Source organism: Phasianus colchicus, chromosome 1 (assembly GCF_987193195.1).
Source record: "Phasianus colchicus chromosome 1, bPhaCol1.hap1.1, whole genome shotgun sequence".
Taxonomy (NCBI): domain Eukaryota; kingdom Metazoa; phylum Chordata; class Aves; order Galliformes; family Phasianidae; genus Phasianus; species Phasianus colchicus.
Window position 1 is genome coordinate 81,952,820 of NC_143436.1, and position 25,365 is coordinate 81,978,184.

The 25,365-nt window shown below is 41.8% G+C and overlaps 1 protein-coding gene and 1 long non-coding RNA gene across 3 annotated transcripts; one reads left to right on the plus strand and one right to left on the minus strand.

Moving 5' to 3' along the window:
• The first annotated feature begins 7 nt into the window (after positions 1 to 7).
• RABL3 (RAB, member of RAS oncogene family like 3) lies at positions 8 to 15,076 on the plus strand. Its single transcript, XM_031613166.2, has 8 exons — positions 8 to 171; positions 452 to 543; positions 1,558 to 1,687; positions 4,914 to 5,028; positions 6,481 to 6,631; positions 8,163 to 8,234; positions 9,889 to 9,927; positions 12,490 to 15,076. The coding sequence occupies exons 1-8, from the start codon at positions 126 to 128 to the stop codon at positions 12,553 to 12,555; spliced, it is 711 nt and encodes a 236-aa protein (XP_031469026.1). The 5' UTR covers positions 8 to 125; the 3' UTR covers positions 12,556 to 15,076.
• Positions 15,077 to 20,959: 5,883 nt separating this feature from the next.
• Positions 20,960 to 24,387, minus strand: LOC116242395 (uncharacterized). 2 transcript variants are annotated; one of them, XR_016471028.1, is made up of 4 exons: positions 23,306 to 24,387; positions 22,836 to 22,932; positions 21,941 to 22,110; positions 20,960 to 21,841 (listed from the first exon to the last, which is right to left on the minus strand). It is a non-coding gene; the product is annotated as an uncharacterized LOC116242395 (long non-coding RNA). The 2 variants fall into 2 exon arrangements; XR_016471039.1 differs by having other exon boundaries at positions 23,246 to 24,387.
• Positions 24,388 to 25,365: the final 978 nt, after the last annotated feature.

A 25,365-nucleotide genomic window follows, 5' to 3' on the forward strand; every position in this document is an offset into this window, starting at 1 on the left:
CGCCCAGGTGGGAGCTCGGCCAATAGAAAGCGAGCGCCGCGCCGCTCTCTCGAGCAGCCAGCGAATCGCTTGAGCGCACCGCGAGAAGGCTGGTACGAGCGGGAGTTGTTGCTAGGCAGACTAAGATGGCGGCTCTGGATAGGGTCAAGGTACTGGTGCTGGGCGACTCCGGTGAGTGCGTGCCCCCCTCCCTTCCCCCAGCACGATGCGCGCGCGCGCGCACAGCGCGGGGCGGAGGCGCCCCTTTCCCTTCCATGCCCCCCACCCGTAGCCGGGGCGCATGCGCAGTGAGCCGCTGCCTGACTGGAACCGGAGTCCCCGCGAGATCCGGTTGGGTTCTTAAGCTTTGGCAGTTAACTGCTGCTCTGGGGCTGATTATCCCGGTCCCCGTCGGTCCCTTTGTCGTGCGGTAGCCCGGTTGATCGGCATTGTCCTTTGTGTGCCTTTGCAGGTGTCGGAAAGTCTTCTCTCGTGCACCTCCTGTGCCACAACCAGGTGCTGGGAAACCCGTCCTGGACGGTGGGCTGCTCGGTGGATGTGCGAGTAGGTGCCGGGCAGCCAAATGCTCTGGGGAAAAATTGGTACCTCGTTATAGAAGCACAGAAATCACTAAGGCTGGGGAAAAACAAAACAAAACAAACCACTAAAATCATCTGGTCTAACCACCATGCCCACTAACCACATCCCTCAGTGCCACATCCACACGGTTCTTGGACACCTCCAAGGACGGTGACTGCACCACCTCCATGGGCAGCTGTGCCACTGCCTCACCACTCCTTCTGAGGACAAATGTTTGCTAATATCCATCTTGAACCTCCCCTGGTGCAATTTAAGGCCGTTCCTTCTCACCCTGAACTTGAGGGTACTCTGTGATGCCTCCCTTCCTGCTCATTGCGGAGGATGAGGTTATCCGCTGACTTTATTTCAGCCCTCATGTGCAATCCTCATAGCACAGGGATGAATGCTTTCATCAGTCTTTCCTGCATTTTCCTTTGAATGCTGTGCCCTCGGTTAGGACTGATTCTGCTCTTACTGGCTGTGAGTTTAATCTCTGAGAATCCCACAGTATGTTTCCTAAATGTGGGGAAGGAAACACGGCAATTCTGTTGCACTGCAGAATAGAACAAAAATCGTTGATTGATTCCTTCAGCTGCCAGTGAGAATTTGGAGAGGAAAAAGATGTGGCCAGTGGGAACTCAGTTATGTCAGTGTTCTTAATCTTGTGGTACTAGCACAAGAAGTCATGACTGCCTCTTTACATCCACTTTAGCAACACACTATTTCACAATGAGGCATAAGGTTTGCTAATATTTGGATGGGAGGAATGCTTCCTGCTGATTTGCCAAACTCCATCTTATGTGAGAAAGATCTCGGACATCCACTGGCCACTGCTTGCCTCTATCCAGCCAGTCCTTTTCCACTTGAGAGATTTGAAATGCTGTCACTGTTAAAATTTGCAGTTTCCTATCCAAGCGCTGTATTGCTTTGAGCTGTATTGTACAGAGTAACGCCCAGAAGCTGATGCTGTGATTATGTGTGATGTGAATTTTCCATTAGATCCATGACTACAAAGAAGGAACTCCAGAAGAGAAGACGTACTATATTGAGCTGTGGGATGTTGGAGGTTCAGTGGGTAGTGCCACTAGTGTGAAAAGCACAAGAGCAGTATTTTATAACTCGCTGAATGGTAAGTTTGCTTGGTATCAATCTCTTTTTGTCACTTGTTTCTGTTGAGAGCTCTCTTGGTTCTGGAGCAGGACACCTTTAAGGCTAGCTGAGGACTGTTCCATTCTCTTTTCTGATTCCAGCATATTTATAAAGAAAAAAAACCAAAAAAACACTAGCAATCTTAGAATTTTATGGATTCAATTTTGTACTGGGAAGCTATTTTAGACAAACCTGTTGTATGGGAACTGCTGAATCACAGCCTGAACCTCTGATTGATCACCTGAGGCAAGCAATGCCGAAAGGGGTAGAGCATGGCTCCACCTCTCCTAGACCCGTTTAAGAGCTGACTACTAGTGGGGAAGGATCTCTTTTGGAGATCTATGCTGCTGGAATTTCATAAGTGAGCCCAGGATATGCATAATCATCTTCTCTATTCTCTTTTTGTTATTATAACCTGCTTTGCCTAACTCTCTTGTTTATTTCATAATTATAGCATCTTAATATTCATTGATAATACACCTGTACAAATGAGCTTCATCAGCCTTTAGTCTCATGCAGCTAGCGCAATGAGGAATCTTTGCAGTGTTGCAGTGATGTCCTGTCTAGCTACTCATGCAGACATAAAAGGCTGCCATTACCTTTCCAGGCCTGATATATGTGCAGAAATACAATTTATATTTTCTTGTCTGTCTAGTTCCAAAATCTACACTACAGAAATAATTATTTGAATTCATAAATGTGAGCTTGAAATTATGGTATGAGCTTTGATAGTTATATCCTGTGATGACAAACTTGAACTCTTCTCCCATAAAATTGCAGTATTCTGATAACCATCTTGCCTTCTGCTCGTTTAATTTGTCAAGTGATTTGTAGTAGTTGAATCTGCAACTTGCAAGATTAGTGGAAAGTTACATTTTATGCCATTTGAAAGGATGGCATCTGTTCCCTTGAGATACTGACTTAAGGGTCTGGTGGTTCATCTGTATCACTAAGGTAGCAAATAACAGATTGTATTTCAGTTATTACTTTCTTGGCATCCAAGGATAGTTCACTGAAAATAGATATATACCTGATTAACATCTGCTTCTGAATCTCTCTCAAACACTTTGACTTTCGTTTCTTGTTCGTCATCATTTGAGAGCCTTCAGTAATGTTTTAAGCTATAGAGCAAGCAATTTTTGCTCTGTGATTAATTAGTTATTTCTTTCCTCTTCCCCCGGGGATAATTGTAGGCAGGTATCTTTTGCTTGTACTGTTAGCCAGACATCTCTAAATAAGTTTTTATTTGAGTTGTTTCCTCAAAGCAAGGGCCTCAAAATAAGCTTCTATTGTACATGGAAAAAAAAGGAGTTCTTTTTGACACCTAATTTGCAGGCATGCCAGCCTGTATAGGTCAGACTTGGAAATATCCTAAAACAGCACATTAGGAGATGAAATTTCAAAGTTATGTATCTATGTTATAATTGATGAAGTTATTAAAATAGAGCTATTTATCTTTACTGCCCAAATAATATAACTAATCAGCTTGCATATGAAAACTGTTGGCTTTGGTAGTTAGCCTTGGCACTGTTGTGGTTTTTGGATTGTTGTTTCTTTTTTCATTAAATAGATTCCACTGTTAGAGCTTGTCTCACAGATTGCTTCTCACATGATGTAAGAAGAGAAGATTAATGCATTCCTTCTGCCTGACTGCTTCACCTTATTGGGCTTCAAAAGACAGTTGGTGCTTGGTTGCGGCAACATCATTGCTGGCTTTCAGGGAGACCTGGGTACTTTGAAGCTTGATACAGTTTACTCTTGAGTCTACCTCAGCTCTTCAGCTTCCTTGTTCCTGCATCTGGTGTGTTGATTGTGACAGTCTAGGACAGTGAACAGGCAGCAAGGCTTGTGGCTTGCAGACATTTTGTGGGAGGAACTTTTCCTTGAGTGGTCATTGGTCTTACCCGCTCTTTTTTGGTGTTGTCTTCTCTGCTCGCACAGCTATCTCTGTAGGCTTTCAGTGAAGCAGCAGGGAACCAACCTATCAAAAACACAGCTAGGGAAGAGTGTTTGGAGATAGAACATGTTTCTCACAGATTATGCAGCAGTGCCTGTGAATCTGTTGACACAGGCCAAGTTATATTGTGCCATGCTTTTTCTCCCTACGCTAGAGGTGGGCAGACAGTTGAGTTGTCTTTTCCTGCAATTACTAAGATAAGTGCTTTGAAATAAGGGTATGGTTGTGACATGATGGAAAATCTCATAGCACTGAGTCTATGTGCACAGTAATGTGAGGTGGTGGAGAATGTGTTTGTTCTTAGTGTTTACAGTGGGTGGCATCTTTAGGAATTAAGGTGAAAGATAAAATGACTAGTACTCTACACCTATGGGCTGTTAAATGTGTTTAAAACAAATCCTGATAAAGATATTGTGCCATTTGGTCCTTGAATTAATTACAATTTAAAGTCTGGAGGAAGTGGGAACGTTCCACAGGTTTCAGAAGGTGTGAATAAATAGAAGAAATTTGCTAGCAGGGATTGCTAATGGAGTTAGGAACTGTGGTTATCAGAAGTGGGTGTTTGTTAATAGCACCGCTAGGAAGTTTGGCTGGCAATTTTCCTCTCTCTGATTTTACGTTGTGAAAGATGATAGTGATGAAAAATGCCTTAAGCTTAAATATATGAAATCATATTCATTCATATTTCTACCAGCCATTTAGTGGACTGTGAAAGTCTGTGAGTTTCTCTTTTTGGATGCCTCCCCAAGTACTTGGCGTCAGTTCTTGAAAATGCAGGACAGCAGTAGCGCTGTGTAAACCCTTCAAAACAAGAAGAGCCTTTGGACTTCTCAGGTGGTGTGACCAAAAAAAATGGTTGTGTTTACTAATTAGGCAAAGCAGAGAAAGGATGACTTCTCTGCTGCAGCAATACAGTTTCTGTATCCTTAAGACTAGGCAGAGCAGAATCAGAGAATGCATGCAAGCCACTTGCAGATTAAATCCTGAGGTGGCTGTTCTTTGCCCTTTTCTTTGGGAGATTTCTTTTTGTTCTTATCCAATTTCTGATAAGCAACTTGAAAAAAAAAAAAAAAACAAACCCAACTGTTGCATTGCAATATTTTGTTTTTCTTATTTACTGTAACCGAACTGGTTATATTTCCCTTTCCTGATTGTCAGACATCTGGGGACCTGCAAATGTCATTTTGTGAAGATAAGAAAAAGACACGCATCATTAAATAGCATCTTGCTGCCTACTCTTTCACTTTAGGGATAATTTTAGTGCATGACTTAACCAACAAGAAGTCATCCCAGAATTTATATCGCTGGTCTTTGGAAGCACTCAACAGAGATGTCGCTCCAACAGGAGTTCTCGTGACAAATGGGTGAGTGGAAAATATATGCAGTATGTGCACAGCAATTCTAAGCTGTTGTGGGAGTCTTTGTTCGTCCCTAAGTGTGAAAACCACATGAAATTAGATGTGGCTGGAATTTTAAGAAAGAAAAAAAAAAAAGGGGGGGGGGGGGGACATACCAAAGAAAATCACTGTAGTTTTCTTATTGTGCTGCTAATCAGGCCATTCTCTCAGTAGATTCCCAAACTGCATAGGAGAGACCTTGCTTTAAGGGAAAAGATATTTACTGTGCCTTTCATTTGCCTGAGGCCTCAGTGTGATCATTCCCTGATACCTGAAGAGATGCAAAGCCCTAGTACAGTAAGTGTCGTGGAATGGCATGACTCTGTTTGGAAGGGCTTCCCCTGAATGCACCAAGAACATTCACTTCTTGATGGATAGGAGTCATTTCAGGAGTGTACCTGAAAAAAGAGCTTAAAGAACTCCGTGTAAAGAACATGTTAATAACAAGCTTTCCAGCAACTTGTCAAGTATGTCCTGTTGTCTCTCTGTGTGTTATACACATAATTAAGGAGGTTTTCAATTCATTGATAAACCACATGCATGAGCAAAGAAGCAATAATAAAGGGCAGCTTTTTGTGAGTAGATTTCGTTGTTTATTTGCCTGTGCTGGTACACAGGTGCTTCTGTAGAAACATGGGAGAAGGGAAGGAGGGCTTGCATTTAAGCAAACTTAAAATTTCTCTAAAGCTTCACTTCAGGGACAGATGTTCATCCCCTATCAATTACTTGATCAAGTTGTTGCTATTACTCATAAAATTACTTCACTTTAGCTTGTCTTAAGTAAAACTGACAGGTATCCTAAGGGTAATGCTTGGTATGTGGATTTGTAATCATGTTTAATTTCTATATAATTTATTTTATAAAGACTGTCTTTGATCATAATTCATACCTGAATCAAAGCTTACTGGAATTCAGGGTGTAGTAACTACCTTTACTTGAATGTAGAAATTAGTAACTTTGACACCTCAGCGGTGTTATTGCAGCCCTTTTGATCTTATGTGGGAAGGGATAATGTTTCACAGTTGTGATTTATTTCATTGCCTTGCCTTAAAAATGTTGGAACTTTGGATGTTCAGAGATGCTGCTTCCTGCTTAGTCTCCGATGGCTGCATATGCCTGGTGTAATACTGTATGAAGCCCCTGTTTCTTTCTTGCTTGTCTAAACTACCTAGCATTTCTTCTGACCTGCAGGTCATCTATGCAGGGAAGAAATCCAATCCCATGGTTTCTTTTTTTTCTTTCAATTTCTGCGTAGGGTCTTAGATGCTGAAGCCTTAATTTACACATACAACATGTTCTCACTTAGATAAACAGTGTTGGTAAATTGCTCTTATTTGAAAGGAACAGGGAATCTTACGGTTCCCCTATGTTCACTTAAATGGCCATCACTTCATTCAGGATTATATTTGTTTCCTTCAGTGACTATGACCGTGAACAGTTTGCTGATAACCAGATTCCACTGCTGGTGATAGGAACTAAGCTGGATCAGATCCCAGAAACTAAGCGTAATGAAGTTTTGACCAGAACGGCTTTCTTGGCTGAGGATTTCAACGCTGAAGAGATAAATTTGGTTAGTATCCTTGTCACCAGTGTCTTTCTTTTATATGGCAGTGATTCTGATTTTCTGTTAAGTAGAACTTGTTACAAAAATTGCAGTTCTAGAGATTTTCTCAGTAGTGCTGGAGTCATGCACGTTTTGATTAGCTGAACACCTCTATGTGATGATGGTTTTTCTTTCACTGTAGAAAGATAGAAGGGTTAGATAAAGCTGCTGATCATGGAATTGATGACTGGGAGTTTTCTCTTCCCTCTTCTTAGTTCTGACACAAAATATCTTTGAATCAAACATCAAGACCATGTTATTTATTTCTGTATATGGATACATATGTGTAGTGGGTTAACCCCAGCATGCAGTTAAGTACCACACAACTGCTTGCTCGCTCTCAGCCCATAGGATGGGGAGAGAAATAAGAAGGATAAAAGAAAACTCATGGGTTGAAGTAATGACAGTTTAACATGAAAGTGGAAACTGTGCAAGCAAAGAAGGAATTCATTTGCTTCTTCCCCTCAGCAGACGGATGCTTAGCCACTTCCTGCAAAGCAGGGCTTTATCATGCCTATGTAGCAGTTACTTGGGAAGATAAACACCATCAGTCCTAGTGTCCCCACTTTCCTTCTGCTTTCCCAGAGTTTTTATGCCTGAGCATGATGTTTTGTGGTGTGGGATATTCCTTTGGTCAGTTGAAGTCAGTTTTCTTGGCTGTGTCTCCTCCCAGCTTCTTTCCCACTCCAATTTACTTGCTGGTGCAGTAGCAAGAACAAGAAAAAGCCTTGAAGCTATATAAATAGTGTTGAGCAAAAGCTAAAACATTGATGTGTTATCAATACTGTTTTCAAATCCAAACCATAGCATGATGCAAACAACTATGATAAAAATAAACTCTATTCCAGCCAAAACATTACAGTCTCTAACAGTATCAGTGTGCTATGTAAATGTTTCTGCACATGAACAGTCTCATGTGGCCAGTACAAATTATTAGCTGACTTTATAGCTGGTGACAGAAGGTAGAAATGGAGAGCATAGGGGAAATCAGAATTCTCTATTTACTTTGCAGTGTAGAATTGACTTTGCCTCTAGTGTAAGGAGTCTACCCTCCAAGCAAAGATCAAGATGAAGGGCAGTACTAAGGAAAGCTGCTGCTTCCATGCCTTTCACGAGTAGACAGTTTTAGTTCACAGGTCAAACGAATACCGTGCATAATACCTGGCTAGGATTATTTCTGTATCATCTTCTCATACTGCACCTCTGAAATCACTTGACTGCTGCTTGTCTTAAGCAATTGATTTTGCCTTCAAAACTCTGAGGAAAAGGAAACTTTTTTTGCTTAGCTAAACTTAAAACACCAAAGGTTTTTGTTTTTATTTCTTCTCAATCCATTTTTTCTCTCAAATGACTTGGGAGATGAAATAATAGCAGATAGACTGTTTCCCTTCATTGACTGTGTGTGCATGTGTGAGGAAAAATGTTATGGTAATTTCCACATATGTATTCACTGCACTGATTTTCTTGTGCTTGGTTTGTTGACTTTCATGTGTTCTAGGATTGCACCAACCCTCGTTACTTGGCTGCAGGCTCATCCAATGCTGTCAAACTAAGCAGATTTTTTGATAAGGTAAGTCAATTAAATTAGGCTTTACGGCTCTATGTATTGAATGCTGTGATTTGAGCATGGAAAACAGCTATTTCTTTCACTTTGTAATTTTTGAGTTTGAATCAACTCAAGCCAGGTATGGGCAGGCCAAAGACTAGACTTCTTGTGGAGATCTCTGATCAACTTGAAAATCTGATTTTTTTTTAATCTGTACAGACTAATGAAGAACAACTCACAACTGTGCAAAAACAGTGCGTATACTTTTGAAGTCATTTGGTAGACAAGAGGGTTTGCAGTGAACTAGGGTAAGGTGGAGAATTACAAGACAAGCAAATGGTATCCTGGGCTCCATCAGAAGAGAGTTGGCCAGTAGGGACAGGGAGGTGATTGTCCCCCTCTACTCTGCTCTTGTGAGGCCCCATCTGGAGTGCTGTGTCCAGGTCTGGAGCCCTTAGTACAAGAAAGACAGAGCTGTTGGAGAGGGTCCAGAGGAGGGCCACTATGATGATCAGAGGACTGGAGCACCTCCCCTATGAAGACAGGCTGAGGGAGCTGGGCTTGTTCAGTCGGAGAAAAGAAGGCTCTGGGGTGACCTCATTGCAGCCTTTCAGTACCTAAAGGAAGCCTACAAACAGGAGGGGAATCAACTCTTTGAAAAGGTAGATAAGGGGAAATGGTTTTAAGTTGAGGGAGGGAAGATTTAGGCTGGATGTCAGGGGGAAGTTCTTTACAGAGAGAGTGGTGAGGTGCTGGAACAGGCTGCCCAGAGAGGTTGTGGATGCCCATCCCTGGAGGTGTTCAAGGCCAGGTTGGATGGGGCCCTGGGCAGCCTGGTCTAGTATTAAATGTGGAGGTTGGTGGCCCTGCATGTGGCAGGGGGGTTGGAGATTCATGGTCCTTGAGGTCCCTTCCAACCCTGGCCATTCTGTGATCTGTGAAGATGATGGTTAGATCTATTGCTCCTAGTTAAATCAAACTTCAGGAATGAAGATATTTAGTATCTTACTTTTCTTTCCTCAATAAGAGAGCATCAGGACCAACAGTGAAAATGACAGGTTTGTTCTGGCTTAAGGCACTTTGCATCCCCTGCACAAAGCGATCATAGTGAAACAGATGATGTCCCCTAACAGATCATTCTTCAGAAATGAAATTTGGCCTGAATTTTTTTGGGAGAAGGGTGCAGGTTACACAAAATGATACAAATTGCTTTTTGATTCTTAGACTGGTGGTGGTGGCTACATAGGTGCCCTTCAGCATGGACAGTTTTTGTATCATTCTCGGAGAGCAAGTATGGCTACCTTCTGTCAAACCTCACCTATTGCACTGTGGACACCTGCAGATTGAGCTTCTGTGACAAAACTACTGCACCTGCAGAGACAGATGGGAAGAACTTTCACTCTGATGCAATAAAGAGACACTAACTCCCTCATTACTAAAGGAGGGCTACTTCCATTTGGTGTCGAAGTTGAGGATGACAGCTTTACCAGGAGTCACTGAAGGTGGCAACTCCTTCAGTGTGTAACAAAGCACTGGAATTAAAGTAGGCTTAGAGCATGGGGCTTGAGTCCACATCTCTCCCCTGTTAGCCATGAGTTTCAGTGCTCATGTGTGAAGTGTTGGTTGAGGTTATGCATATGTTGTGCCTGCTAAAATTATTTTCTCACTGTTTTTCCAGGTCATAGAGAAAAGATACTTCTTAAGAGATGGCAATCAGGTTTGTAATTTTTTCTTTTTGTTTCTCCCAGTGTTGTGAACTGCTGATAGAAACCTTTTTTTAAAAAATGGGATTCATGTGACTTTAAATGCTAATTTATGCTGGTAGTTGAGGTGATTTTTTTTATCTGTGGGAGCACAACTACTTTGGATAGGCAAAAAAATGTCTGACTTCTGTCACCTGAAATGTTTGTAATGTGATCAGCAGTAATCTAAGTATGCTAACATAGTTGAAGTAAATTGGGCTAACAGGATCTCTTTCAAATCTTTCAGCCTCAGACTGTCAGCTTGCAAGATTAAGCCAGAGATGCTGTCATTGACCTTCAGGTCAATGAAAAGGCTTTTTTGCACAGATGAAACTAGCATTACTTATTTTGTACAGATAGTTTTCATAGAACCAGTTGAACTGCAGGAAAAAAAGGCAATATGATACTATACTGTAATTAACTCCTAAATGATTAGATTAACTATTTCCAGTACAGTTGGTAAAGAACAAGTAAAATGACTGTTTCAACTTTTTATGCCCCTGTTTTCTCATGTGTTGTCTAACATGCAGGAAACAGTGAAGTTCTACTCATCATATCTGTGAGGTGCTTGCAAATTGTGGTGAATAGCACCACAGAAATAGTGTGAAATGTATCACTTGGTGTAGCTGAGCTGAAAGCCCCTTTGGGAGAGCAGGAAAAAATGAACCTGGAATTATAAAATGCTTACTTTATGTGAGCATGTTCTTATGCCTTTTAGAAATTTGCTTTTTTTTTCTGCAAGATTCCTTTTTTTTTCTCCCCTCTCCACTCCTACTTGAGTTCTAGAAAAATTCCCTTTCATGGGAATAATCACCTAATGCAGAAACCTGATTGTGTGCTGTTTGTTACATGGTGTAAGGTTTTTATTTTCTTACTTGATCATTTCTAGTAGCTAGCCAGAGATTAACTTTACATTCTTTATGATCTCATGCCAAAGATTACAGCCTGCTGATGACTACTTTCATTTGCCTCACTGACAACAGCTCAAAAGCTTAAAACAAACCTTAAGCTGTGGACAGCCATATTTAAAGACAAATTCCAAATTGGAATGGGTGACTTCAATATAAACTCATAATGTTACTATTTGAAATGAGCTATTTCATGTGTATCGTATGAGTGTCTTTCTGGGTTTTCTACAAGGGATTTCTTCAATCCCTTTTGTGTTTTGTTTTTTTATTGTTATTGTTCTTTTCATCCTGAAGAATTCTACAAGTTTCAAATTGCTTGTAGCTGGGCTTCGATCAGATCTCATATAAACAAATAATTGTTACTTAATTAATTGGCTTTGGTATAGAGAATGCTGAGGCAGATAAGTTTTTAGCTATGGTGTCTTTCTACTTCTAAGATATGTCAGCGTTTTTCTTTTCTGAATTCCCAAAGCAGTTTGGATTGTATAACTTCTGTGTAAAACTACCTGGCTTTTCTCAGGGATTACTGCTTTTCAGGCTTGAACAAAATAATTCTTGAATAAATACCTTAGTCGTAGGCCTGACTAGATTTAACCTGTGTTTCTGTAGTGGCCTTTTATTTTGGGCGAGCTCTTTGCTGTCTCAGTTTACCAATGAATTACATAACCCATCAATCTGCTTCATACTGTGAATTACATTCTCTCCCCATATCAACCACAAACGCCTTTATTATCCTAGAATGATCTGTAATGCTTGGCTGACACCTTCCATTTTAATATTTATATATCCTATGAGAATATGGATGCTTACTGATTCTGCTGTTTCTGCTTATGTCAAGTTAGACATGCAAGTTATTCTGAATCATAGTCACACAGTCTTAAGAGTCACCAATAGGACAGCCATCTAATACAGTATTAGAGAGCAGCATATCACTTTCCTTTGGGTGATTTGTGGCTGTACTGGATTGCAAATGTTTGAAATATCATTAAGCTGCAGAAGCTTTTGGTGGTTTTGAGTAGATCTTTTTTTTGGTGGTTTTGAGTAGATCTTTTTTTTGGTAAGCACTCATTGTCACAATGTACCAGTGTATACAAATAGTCTGCAAAAATAAGAGTGATAATCCTTTGTGTTATTGCAGCTTTTTCTATTCTGATGGTTTTCTCAAAGCTTTCACCAATTGATAACATCGTACTTCCAACTGTACTATGAAATGTACTATGAAATGCTGCTGTCTCAGGTTAGAGGCATTAAGTCTCAACAGTTGTTTAATAGAATGTGGTGATAATATATTATAGTTTTAAGAATGAATGGAGGGAAAATTCTTTTATGCGTTTGAATCTGGGGGAAAATATGGACTTTGAAATCTCTTAAGTGGTTTAGGATTCATTGTACACCTTGCCAAAAAAGCCTAAAGGGCTCCTAAAGGAGTTCTGCAGGACAAAAGATCCATAGTATAGTTTGACATCTCGTTTAATGGTCTTCTAGTACTAGTTTGAAGTGTCTTAGTCCTGATTCTGGGAAGAGCCTGGAAGAGGATGGCACTGTTGCAGTGGGTGCAGTAAGAGGAATGTGAATGTGAGTGAGAGGGAACTCCTGCTAATTCTAACGAGTTATCTTTTTTGTCTGTAGATTCCTGGCTTCTCAGAAAGAAAGAGATTTGGAGGAGGAACAGTGAAGAGCCTTCATTATGACTGAACACTGAAAGAGAAGTGGAAGATGACTTCTCTGAGTTTCTGACAACATTCTCATTCCCACTGGGTGCTTGAAGACAATTTTTATGTCAAGCAGAATAAAATGAAATCATGCTTTGGCCAAGTAGACTGCTGAGGCTACTTTTGCCAGAAAAAGCATTAGGAAGAATTTCCAGAAACCTAACTTGAAATCTGAAGTCCTTCTTAAGATTGCCTGAAGATATGGGAACATTTGGGGAAAGTGTGCAATAAATTCTGTGCCTCTCACAATGCAGTGGTAAACTGTCATGCATAGCACATATATTTGATATCTTTTTCTCCATTTAGGAGACTTATGGATAGTCTCTGCAATCAATTACATTCATCTTACCTCTAACAGAATGATGATACTGAATGGGCTTCTCATTTACAGTAAAATGAACAAAACAAGTGAGCAAAATGTAGGACCAAGTAAGGGGTGGTCTGGAAGATAATAGAATGCTGTCATTAAATGTGTGGTGTTGTTTCACTTGAAATATCATATTCAGCCATATTGAAAAGGGATAAAAGTGACAGGTGAAACATTAAAAAGGATTTAAAGCCTAAAAAAATCACAAGTGGAGAACAAATTCTGCTGCTTAAATTAAAATTGTTTATTTTAGAGATGACAAAGTAAATCAGATTCTTCTGTTTATCTTTTCATAATTGAGTGTTCTTGTTCTTTGTGTTAACTTAAAGGGCAATGTCTTGAAAGTTGATGGAAAAAGTAAGATTTTATACAGTGCTTATATGGAACAAATGTGGCATGGTCTTTACTGAGTCTGAGAGCTTAGTGGATTCAGAAAATGTGAAATATAAGAACATCCAGCCTTAAAATGGATAGAAATGTAGAAGAGATACAAAGCCCCGGAAAAGTAGAAATGAGGTATGACTACAAAGAAAGTTCTGTAATGTTTCCTTTTCATATTTAGTGCTAAGAATGTGGAAAGTGTATTGGCCTTGTCTCTCTTGGCTTTGTAAATAGCCCAAGCTTTGTAGAGTTTTTCCACCTCCCCACAGTTATGTAGAGTGGTGAGAACCTGATTCATGGCAGTTTGTTTCCTTTTGCTTTTCTCTCCTTCCTCATAGTCACTGCTAATGGTTAAGCCTCTGGCGAAGGCTAACTAAGAGCTGAAATTAGATATAAATACAGATTAATAATAAATGGATGTAGATGAAAGTAAAATGCTGGTGTGAAATTGACAGTGAGCTGAGTTCTGCAGTCTCCAGATTACATCTGCCTGCAGCTCTTCTCTAGCAGCTGCCTGGAAATAAATGGAAAGCTGCCTATTGCTACTAATCAGGCACAAAAATGACAGCTAGGTATACCTGTCTAGCTTATTAAAAATATGAATACTTTTCTTTTCCTTAGGCCATTTGCAGAAATTGGAAATTTGTTAACGTGAGTGCATTAAGTTTTCAGGTGCATGTATAAAATATTTACGCTTAGTTTATGAGCAGAAAAAATAAGGTACTGAAATAATTATAGCTGATAATCCATGAACTATGCAGATCAGGACAGTGCCAGTGTCTGATTCTGCTCCTTTGATAACAAAAGCTAGAATTGTTTTCTCAAGGTCAGATCCTGTCTTACGGTAATCAGAACTGGAGTCCCTCCTGTTACCAAGGAGCTGCAGAGTAGGACAAGGAAGCTGGGAAGGAGTATTTTTACCTTCACCCTCTGGCTTCTCCAAGAGAACTGGCAGTGCTGCAGAGTAAGAAAGGACATTTAATTGAAAATGCTGCATGAAACAGTTACACAGGTCTTTGATTTGTAAGAAACAGCTTTCCAAAGTAGCCCTCTTCAATTAATCAATAAAACAACGTTGTCTAGCATGTTGTAGGGAACATGCTCATGCCAACTCAGCTGTGTTTGAGCACTTTGCTCCTGAGGCTCCCCAAAGAAGCAACAAAGTCATAGTGTGAGCTGATTGCTCACACTCCAGGAACAGGAAAAAATGCACAGGACCCATCTCTCAAATAGGACTGAAGATGGGATGTTGGAGCAGATTAGAAATAGATACCATTAGAACAGAAGAAGAGAAGGCAAAGAAAACAGTACTGAAAAGAGTAGAGTATGTGTGCAAGCAGTAGAAGGTTAGCAGATTGAGACAGAAGTTTGCTTGAGGGCTCCTGCTATAGGCCCAGCTATGTTTCTTTGGGCTCATTCATCTACCTGTGAGCCATATAACTCAGGATGGCCTGAAAATGTCTAAACATTAGTTTTGAATTGTCATCAGAAAAAGCTGTGTTCATTTTTTTCCCAAGTATTTATTGTCCATGCCAGGTTATTTCCATTTGCTATTGAATTGACTTGCTGCGTGGTCTGACAAGTGACTTCATGGACAGTCTCACTATCTCATCTACAAGTGGAGGCATGCCTTTGATGTATCTGTTTATCAAATTGTAGTGCTTTCAATACACTGGGAATTAAAGAGTTTACTTTTTTAAATATACATATATATAATTCTGTATGTTTAATTTGAAGAAAATGAGAACAAAAATTTTTCCAAGCTCTTTGTGTTGTCAGAATATTCCATTAGCACCATCCTTAACTCTGTTCTGCTGTAAACACTGTCATAATTTTGATATGGTTAGTTTTAATGCAGAGAAATCCTTTAGACAGCTGTCATTTGATTATAATTCTAAAAGGCAAAGGCTACACTTCTGTGGTGTTCTGTCAGCAGCCCTGAAAAGTGATTGCAGACCCATTTGACCATGATTACAGCATTTTTGTATTTGTGGTCCCAGATTAGAATAGATTGATTGATAAAATACTTACGTGTTTTTTTTCCCAAGTATTTTTACCCACTTTTCTTGTAACACTTCATCAGGACTGAGCTAAAGGTGTTAGCATATTCTAGCTATATTTAAATATAATCCTGAAATTTCATAGTTCTCCCATGCTTGGGGTTAGGATAATTGCACTATCCTTATTTTGTGGTTTCTGCATTTACATGGCTAGCATACACTTTAGCTCTCTTTAAATAACTCCATCCTATTTTGATTTGTAGCACTACCTTCTCTTTTGCTAACTGTAATACAGCGGCAGAATGGGTAGGGAGTAATAAATTAGAGAAATTAGAATTGGCATAAACTCAAGCAGGCACCATTAGCCTGCTGAATATGTGTAGTGTGTATCCAGGTGTGGGACAACCATCCCAGCTCTTTTTTTCCTTTGATTTTTACCTTTACTCGCTGTCCCATCCCTTCCACACTTCAGCTTTGTCCTTCTCTTAAACTGGTTGAACATTAGTTTTAAATTGTCACTAGAGAAAAAGCTGTGTTCATCTTTCTCCTACGTATTCATTGTGCAGCTCAGCCCTGTTTGGTTTTGTTTGGTTTTTATTTATTACAAGCTAGAGTAGCTAGCTAGATCATCTTATGCCTGCGTTAACACAGTGTTGTGAATCTAACATCTTAGTTATTTTAATGCAAATAGATCTCCAGTCCAGGTTAAGATTCTGATTTATTTAAATGTCATCAGGTTGCCACAACTATGTGTATTTTTTTCCTTTTAGGAAAAAACAACTTCTTTGTTGTGTAATAGTCATGCATGTTGAAGTTGCATTTATTTTTAAGAGAAGTTGTAGGTCCACTTCAGAGATCAAAGTAAGAAACCAGAATCTGTTTCATTGCTGTGCCCCTCATTCTTTTCAGCTGCCAACATGACACTGCAGCTCCAAGCTTGAGGCTGTGGCACCAGGCACTTTGTCTGTGCCGTGCTTGGCTCCTCCTCCTGTGTTTCAACTTCCATTTCTCTGTCTTCTCCTCCTCATGCCTTGTGTGAGCCTACTGTCTGTCTTTTCTGTGTCCCTCCAGCTCCCTTTCTTGGTCCCTGATTTCTTTCCCTGTTTGACCTCTCTGTGTCCCTATTCTTTTTGTGCTCCCCCTCCCTCCATCTTTCTCTGTTTCTTTCCACCTTGCTGTCTCGCTTTCTCTGATTTTTTTTTATTTTGTCTTTTGTGTCCCCCATTACATCTCTCTCTGTCTCTGTTTTTCTCTCTTATTCTGTCTCCCTGATGTCTGTTACAGGCACACACATTACTTTTTACCCCTTATGTCTAAACTGGAACTTCTCCATCTCTATTTTCAGAAATACGTTCCCAGATGCTCTGTACCTAATGCTTAGTGCAAGGTGTCAGGGAAGATGGTTCATGGATGTATTTCAAGGTGTGAAAGTCTTCAACGTGCACACAGGTGAGAGGTATAGCAAATGAGTACTGATCCTCCTTTCTTCCCAAAGGGCTTGGCAGAACATTCTGGTTGGTTTATGTCCAGCTTCTTCACTGAGGGCATAGAAGCATGAATATGTCCTAAATATGGAAAATCCTCAGAACTGCCTTTTTGATTTCTGAACAGAAATACAGGAAAGTTATATATTAAGTAACCTTAAATTCTTCAGCTGTTTTCAGCTTAGTAGCAAACAACAGGATTGCCTGCTCTACAGCAGTCTTTAGCAAAGGTGCCTCTGGCTTTAAGCATGTTGAACCTATGCAGTAATGGGGTTTTGGGGCAACTTTGATATCAGTTTTCATTATTGATAATATTTGCAGAGGCAGTTTCAATATGCTCCATTTATGACAAATGAGATATGAACTGCTGTGTTGGAGCTTGCAGTCAGTAGATTTTTTTCAGTGAGGTGTGGTGAAGTCTGTGCTAGAGTCATCATTTTTCTGTTGATAAGGAGGTGACAGGCTTTACCAGGAGAAAATCACAGAATCGTAGGGGTTGAAAGGGACCTCCAGAGATCATCGAGTCCAGCCCCCCTGCCAAAGCAGATTCCCTACACCAGGTCACACAGGTAGGCGTCCAGGCGGGTCTTGAATATCTCCAGAGAAGGAGACTCCACAACCTCCCTGGGCAGCCTGTTCCAGTGCTCCGTCACCTCACCGTAAAGAAGTTCTTGCGCACATTGGTGCGGAACTTCCTATGCTCCAGCTTCTGGCCATTTCCCCTTGTCCTGTCTCCGCACACTGCTGAAAAGAGTCTGGCCTCGCCACTCTGCCCCCCACACCTTAGATATTGATAGACCTGGATCAGGTCCCCTCTCAGTCTTCTCTTCTCAAGGCTAAACAGACCCAGATCACTTAGCCTTTCTTCATAGGGGAGATGCTCCAGGCCCTTCACCATCTTTGTGGCTCTCTGCTGGACTCTTTCCAAGAGATCCCTGTCTTTTTTGTACTGGGGAGTCCAGAACTGGACACAGTACTCCAGATGAGGCCTTACCAGAGCAGAGTAGAGGGGGAGGATCACCTCCCTCGACCTGCTGGCCACGCTCTTTTTAATGCACCCCAGAATGCCATTGGCCTTTTTGGCCACAAGGGCACAATGCTGGCTCATGGCCAGCCTGTCGTCCACCAGGACACCCAGGTCCCTCTCCACAGAGCTCCTCTCCAGCAGGTCATCCCCCAACCTGTACTGGTGCATGTAATTACTCCTCCCCAGATGCAAGACTCTACACTTGCTTTTGTTAAACCTCATCTGGTTTCTTACTGCCCAGCTCTCCAGCCTGTCCAGGTCTCGCTGAATGGCAGCACAGCCTTCGGGTGTGTCAGCCAATCCTCCCAACTTCGTATCATCAGCAAACTTGCTGAGGGTGGCCACTATCCCCTCATCAAGGTCATTGATGAAGATGTTGAACAAGACCGGACCCAGCACCGACCCCTGGGGAACACCGCTGGTTACAGGCCTCCAACCAGACTCTGCACCGCCAATGACAACCCTCTGTGCTCTGCCAGTCAGCCAGTTCTCAACCCACCTCACTGTCCACTCATCTATCCTGCACTTCCTCAGCTTCGTTATAAGGATGTCGTGGGAGACAGTGTCAAATGCCTTGCTGAAATCAAGGTAGACTACATCCACTGCTTCCTCCCCGTCCACCCATCCAGTGACAACATCATAGAAGGCTACCAGGTTGGTCAAGCATGACCTCCCCCTGGTGAACCCATGCTGACTACTCCTGATAACCTTTTCTTCCAGTTGTCTGGAGATGGCATCCAGCACAATCTGTTCCATCACCTTTCCAGGGAGAGAGGTGAGGCTGACTGGCCTGTAATTACCTGGATCTTCCTTCTTGCCCTTTTTGAAGACCAGAGTGACATTGGCTATCCTCCAGTCTTCAGGCACCTCCCGCATTCTCCAAGACCTCTCAAAGATGATAGAGAGCAGTTCAGCAATCACTTCTGCCAGCTCCCTCAGCACTCGTGGATGCACCCCATCGGGTCCCATGGATTTATGAACATTGGTGTTGCCTAGGCGCTCTCGGACCACCTCTTCCCTGTCTAAAGGGAAGTCTTCCATTCCCCAGACCTTCTCACTAACCACCAGGGCCTGGGATTCCCGAGGGGGAGCTTTTTCACCGAAGACAGAAGCAAAGAAGGCGTTCAGTATCTCCGCCTTCTCAGCATTCCCCGTTACCAGAACACCCCCCTCACTTAGTAGGGGACCTACATTCTCCCTAGTCTTCCTTTTACTGTTAAAATACTTAAAAAAGCCTTTTTTATTATCCTTTACCACCTTTGCTAGATTCAATTCCAGGTGCGCTTCAGCCTTCCTCGTCGCATCCCTGCAGGCCCTGACAACATTTCTATATTCTTCCCAAGTGGTCAGACCCTTTTTCCACATTTCATGGACCTTCTTTTTCCCTTTCAGTTTGCGCATGAGCTCCTTGCTCATCCACAAAAGCTGCTTCTGCTATTCAGCAAAGGGAGCTTAATCCTTCTATTCCCTTTCTTTTGTTAGCCAGCTCTTCCCATTAGAGCTCTTGTTCTGTCTCTCTTTCCATAAGAGGATACTGGATTCTTTGATTCCTTTATAGTGCTGAGCATGTCTATAGCTTAGTGCACTAGTTTTTTTCTGACAAATGCCATTATCATTATTGATGAACCTGTCACTGGCTGGCAAGTTACCAGAAAGTACTCAGAGGTAAAGCTTTCCTTAGGGTGTTCTTTACTGCAGCACTGTGTATTAGCTTCTCTGACAGGCGCTGTTTTCAGAAAAAACATCAGGTAGATGTTAAGTGGAAGAGGGAAAGGAGGACAAAAATAAGTCCCAATCCTCTTCAAATGTCCTATCAACTACAAAGATCTGCTACCTCGTGAGAAACCACTACATAGCCGAAACACTGGCTTACAAACAGAAGCATTTCTCTTAGCATTACCCATTTGCACTACTGTAGTTTATTGTAATATGTGATCAGCAAACAGGGAAAATGAAGAATGGCCTTTGCTTTCTTCATAGTGTATCAGAATGGTCAGTGAAGGAGCTAAGTCTTCATCACTAACATCAACATCACTAACAGCAGCACAGAGGCTTTGCAGTTGTGCAGGCAGAGCTGTAATCATAATACTGAAGAATCATAGAATGGCTTGGATTGGAAGGTACCTTAAGGATCATCTTGTTCCAATCCCACTGCCATGGGCAGGGTTGTCACACACCAGATCAGGTTGCCCAGGAGCCCAACCGACATGACCTTGAATGCCTCCAGGGATGAGGCATCCATAGCTTTTTTGGGCAACTTGTTCCAGTGCCTCACACTGAGTAAAACATTTTCTCCTAGTATCTAATACAAATCTCCCTTCTTCCAGCTGAAAATCATTTGCCCTCATCCTATTACTATCAGACCATGTCAGTCTCCATCCTGTTTACAAGCTCCCTTCAATTACTGGAAGGCCACACTGAGGTCTCCCTGGAGCTTTCTCTTCTCTACACTGAACAAATCCAAATTCCTCAACCTTTCTTCATAGGAGAGGTGCTCCAGCCCTCTGGTCATCTTAGTGGCGCTCCTCTGGATCCACTCCAACAGCTCTGTGTCTTTCTTGTATTGGTGGCCTCAGGCCCAGATGCAGTGCTGCAGATGAGGTGTCACAAAGGCAGAGCAGAAAAAGTCACCTCCCTCATCCTGCTGGCCACCCCTCTTTTGATGCAGTCTCAGATACTGTTGGCCTTTTGAGCTGCAAATATACACTTGGCTTGTATCAAGTTTTTCATTCACTAGAATCCCCAAGCCCTTTTCATCAGGATTGCTGTCAAGGAGTTATTTTCAGTTTTTACACATATCTGGGACTGCCCTGACCCAAGTGCAATACCTTGCACTTGACCTTGTTGCACCTCATTTAAATTCAGTTGGATGCACTGTTCAAGCTTGTCCAGGTCTCTCTGGACAGCATTCTTCCCTTCTATTGTGTCAGCTGTGCTACTCATCTTGGTGTCATCTGAAAATTTGTTGAAGCTGTACTCAATCCCTCTGCCTATGTGATTCATAAAGATGTTGAAGAGCGTTATCTCCAGGCTGACCCCTGGAGGACACCACTTATCACTGGCCTCCACCTGGACCATAGAGCCATTGACCATAATCCTCTGGCTCTGGCCATCCAACCAATTCTGTATCCACCAAATACTCCACCATTCAAATGCATGTATTTTCAATGTAGTGATAGGAATGTGGTGTGGGAACTAAACTGCGATTCCCAGAACAAGACTCTGAACAGATCTTGAAAGTAGATGTAGTTTCCTAACAGTGAGAGTGATGACACCTGGAAACAGTAGAAGAAAGCACATTTGTCATTGATTTTTTTCAGAGTAGAATTAGTTTTCTGAAAGATGTTCTTTAATACAGCTCTGAGGAAAAGTCCCCCAGAATACTTAGAAGGAAGCTGGTTTAGATTATTGAAGCTATGTGTGCTCTTCAAAGAGACCACAAATTCTATCTTTGTCAGTTCAGTTTCTTAGCCAATCTTTACTGCAAATAACATGAAGTACAGGCATATTTTCTTTTTCCTGCTTTGAAATTATTTCATTGAGATAGATTTTGTTGTGCCCCTTGGGCTTGTCAATGTTAAGAAACTCTGGCTCCATACCTAATGAAAGTGTGCAGGCAAATTCCTCCTCAGCACAGCCTTCTCTCAAGATATCAAATGCAGCACAAGCACATAAATAAAAATCCAGCTTCTTTCTTGGCTATATAACTGAACAGAAGTCAGTGCTGTGTGTGAACCCAAAGCAGTCATTTCTTTTGACTAGGAGATGGAGCATGAAATAAAACAGTGTGCAATTAAATCATGCACTTCTATGTTCCCTTTGACCTGAAAATTAACATTTACAAAGTGGAAATGAACCACTGGCTTTGGGTTAAAGATTTATTAAAAGCCAAGAAAGCTTAGTAGGTCTAGGACTAAGCTCAGAGTTTATATCTTGGCATCTGATGCCACCCTCTCTTCCTGAGGTTTGTTCGACTCCGGCTTACATGGACTTGATGGGCTCTCCTGTCCCTGATGAAAAAAAAAAAAAAAAGATTGTATCACAAAATTCAGCGACTGTCCAACAGGAGCCACCCTTCTTGGCTGCTCAGGGGGAAGGGCAGAACAGACCAAGGTGACTAAATTTTCTCCCATCTTCTGGAAGTGGCTTTTCTAGCCTGAAGGCTGAAGCATCACAGCAAAGTGAGCAGGTGGCTTCTCCAGCCTCTATCCATGCAGCATCTGTTTTTCTGTGACAAGAAGTGTGTGCTCTCTGCTGTAGATGACTTTTATGACCTTTCCTGCACAAATAAATGATAATAATTAACCTGTCTGGCATCTGCTGCTGAGTGGTCCCAGCAAAAAGACAAGGACGTATTTCATTACAGCCACTCTACAAAAAACGTGCATGTTATTAAGAAGAGCCTTTTTGCCACAAAGCTGTTGGCAGTGCTAAAAAAAAAAAAAAAAAAAGTGTGAATATTATTATTGCTTTTTTGTCTCATATTATGGTGAGAGATTCCAAGAAAGAATTTAATTTTAGGCAGTATAAAAGTAAATAAACAAAGACAGCTGCTCTAGAGAGCTCCTGTAGGATTTGGCAGTGTGTAAAGAGTTAAAAAATAGAGGGGAAAAAAAATGAAGAAATGCAGGTTAGGGACAATGAAATTGCAGTCAGCAGTGAATGAATAACTTAAGAAAAATATACATTAATGAGTGCGTTTTAGATGGACAAAGGAAAGAAGATTGGTGCCTTTAGAAATAAGATAACGTGACCATGGAAAGCAATGGGGAATCACAACAGTAGGTCCGTGGCCACAGAAGAGAGAACACATCTTTCTGTTGCTTCTTATGTACCTTGTGCATACGTGTCAAATCCAGTAGTTTACCAGAGTAAAATTTCTAGGCATTTCAAAACATTTGGGATGACATCTGCCATGGTTCTGACTATTATGTTTCATACAGATGAAAATGTCATGCTGTATCTCTTGCGAAGCTTGTTGCCTGTGTCAGTTGTAAAACTCACCTGTGCTGCTTTGAGGCTTTCCCAAGTCTTGTGAGTGTGTTCAGGTCAACACACACAGAGTAGAATAGTGATGCACTGGGGATAGGACAACCACTTGCTACAAGAAGTGATGGAGAGCGATGAGTCAGCAATTGTTCTCATTGTAGTAGCACTGGTGGACTGTGGTCTGTACTGGAAAGCAGTACTGCCCTGTGGTGCAGACCCTGTCCCCAACCCCCATCTGCCCTCCCCTGACAGCTCCATGCTGTTCCCTCGGGCCCTGTTGCTGTCACACAGAGCAGAGCTCAGCGCTGCCCCTCCGCTCCCTGTGAGGAGCTGCAGCCGCCATCAGGCCTCCCCTCAGCTCCTCTGCTCTGGGCTGAATGAACCACGGGACTTCAGCCTCTCCCCTGACACCTTGTCCTCCATACCCATAACCATCTTTGTAGCCCTCCTTCGGATGCTCTCTCACAGTTTTATGTCCTTCTTACATTGTGGCACCCACAGCTGCACCCAGTGCAGGAGGTGAGGCCGCACAGCACAGAGCAGAGCAGGACGACCCCTTCCCCTGCCTGGCTGGTAGTGCTGGGCCTGATGCACACCAGGGTATGGTTGGCCCTTTAGGCTGCCAGGGCAACTGCTGGCTCAGATTCAACTTGCCATCAACTGGTACCCCCTGATCCCATTTCGTGGGACTGCTCTCCAGCCTTTTGTCCTCTGTACACACAGATCCAGGGTTGTCCCGTCCCAAGTGCAGTTGCTCTTATTGAATTTCATATGACTGGTGATTGCCCAGTTTGCCAAGATCTCTCTGCAAAGCCTCTCTGTCCTCAAGGGAATCAACATCTCCTTCATATTTAGTGTCACCTACTTGAGAAGCTGTAGGCTCTGATCTGGCTAAAGTATGCCTTAAGGGACAAGAATTACAGTGAAGAGACAGTGAAGAACATATAGCCTTGTCTTTGTCACGTGGCACTAAATGCTTATGGAGTGCATAGAGAAGGAAAGGCCAGAAGTTCCTTGTCTTTCCTTCCCTTTTTCCCCAGCACCCGTGTCATTTACCTCTCAATGCCCCACCACCTGAACTTGAAGGTGATTTGGCAGGAAAAAATGTGTTTCAATGTATTTGCTGTAAAGTCAAGTTATTTGAGTCCCCTTGTCTATTGGGCCAGTATAAGCTTTTCCATTTGAAAGGCATTTCCTATTTTCCCTCTTATTTTCCATTCACCATTGATATGCTGAACACCAGATGCCATTTTCAAGCTGTTAAATTTTCAAGCAAACCCCTTGGTACTTTCATTCTGCCTCCCTGATATAGATGAGCTCCTTGCACATCTTTGCAAATCTGTATCACAATGCTTGTGAGAATAGATATCAGCTACTCAGCTGCAGGGGCATGAGATGCATGGCTGTAGCAGCCAATGCCCTGTTTTTTCACATTTCTCTTACGACTTTCATCATACACTACAGCTGGAATCTCTCTGGGGTAAAGGCCACGTGAAGCCGTGCATTGGACAAAGGTCATCAACCTAGAAAGGTAGCTGAAAAAGCACTGCATATTCTTAAAGCTCATTCTTCCTCCACCAATTCATTTTGTTTATGAATCATGTTTATGTGATAGCAATTCATTGTGACTATGAATCATATTTATGATTCATATAGCAACAAAGTCAGTTGCTATAACATTAATAAAGTACCTCCGTACTTAATATTTCATAAGATCTATATTTTAGAGCCCCTCCAACTAACTAAAGAGTTGGCAAAGCTGAATCACAGAATCACTAATGTTGGAAGAGACTTCTTGAGAGCACCTGATACCCCTGCTCAAGGAGAAGCAACTGGAGCAAGTTGCCCAGAACTGTGTCCACTTGAGTTTTGAATACCTTCATCACTGGAGAACACAAATAGCTCTTGGCAACATTTTGCAGTGTGACACATGAAGGACAACAAGGCAATGGGGAATAGTCTATGAATTTACGATTTACCTAAGTTGGATAGGCTGGGTCAGAAACACCACAGATATGTTAAAAAGCTTTCTTTTCTGCATTTCGTATAATTTGGAGATCAATAAATCAAAAAGGCCAGAAACATTAGTTCAACAGCATCTCATTATGTTTTTCCCTGAATAAAATGGAAAAGTGAGGGTAGACAGACTAATAAGCTTTGAAACATTGCTGTAGCATGCCAAGTTAGTAAAATGATTGCACCGTGTATTTCCTTATGTTAAAGAAGAAAACAAGTAGGAAGTAGGTCTGCCCATAGTTAGGAGGGATGGTCCAAAAGTAATGTTTCCTATTTTATTATGTTAGCTCACAAAATCAGAGGTGGGTGTTGGTGGTATGACAGTAAAGGTTTAACCTTCCATTCTGTTGCTGTGTGACAACCGGCAGCAGAGGAGCAATCTGACAAAATGATATCTGACATGGAAGTGTGGTGAATTAAAGGTGTGTCATTGAATTCATCCATGCAGAAAAAATGGCACCCATTGACATTCACCAATGCTTGCTGAACATTTATGGGGACCAGACAGTGGATGTGAGCACACTGAGGC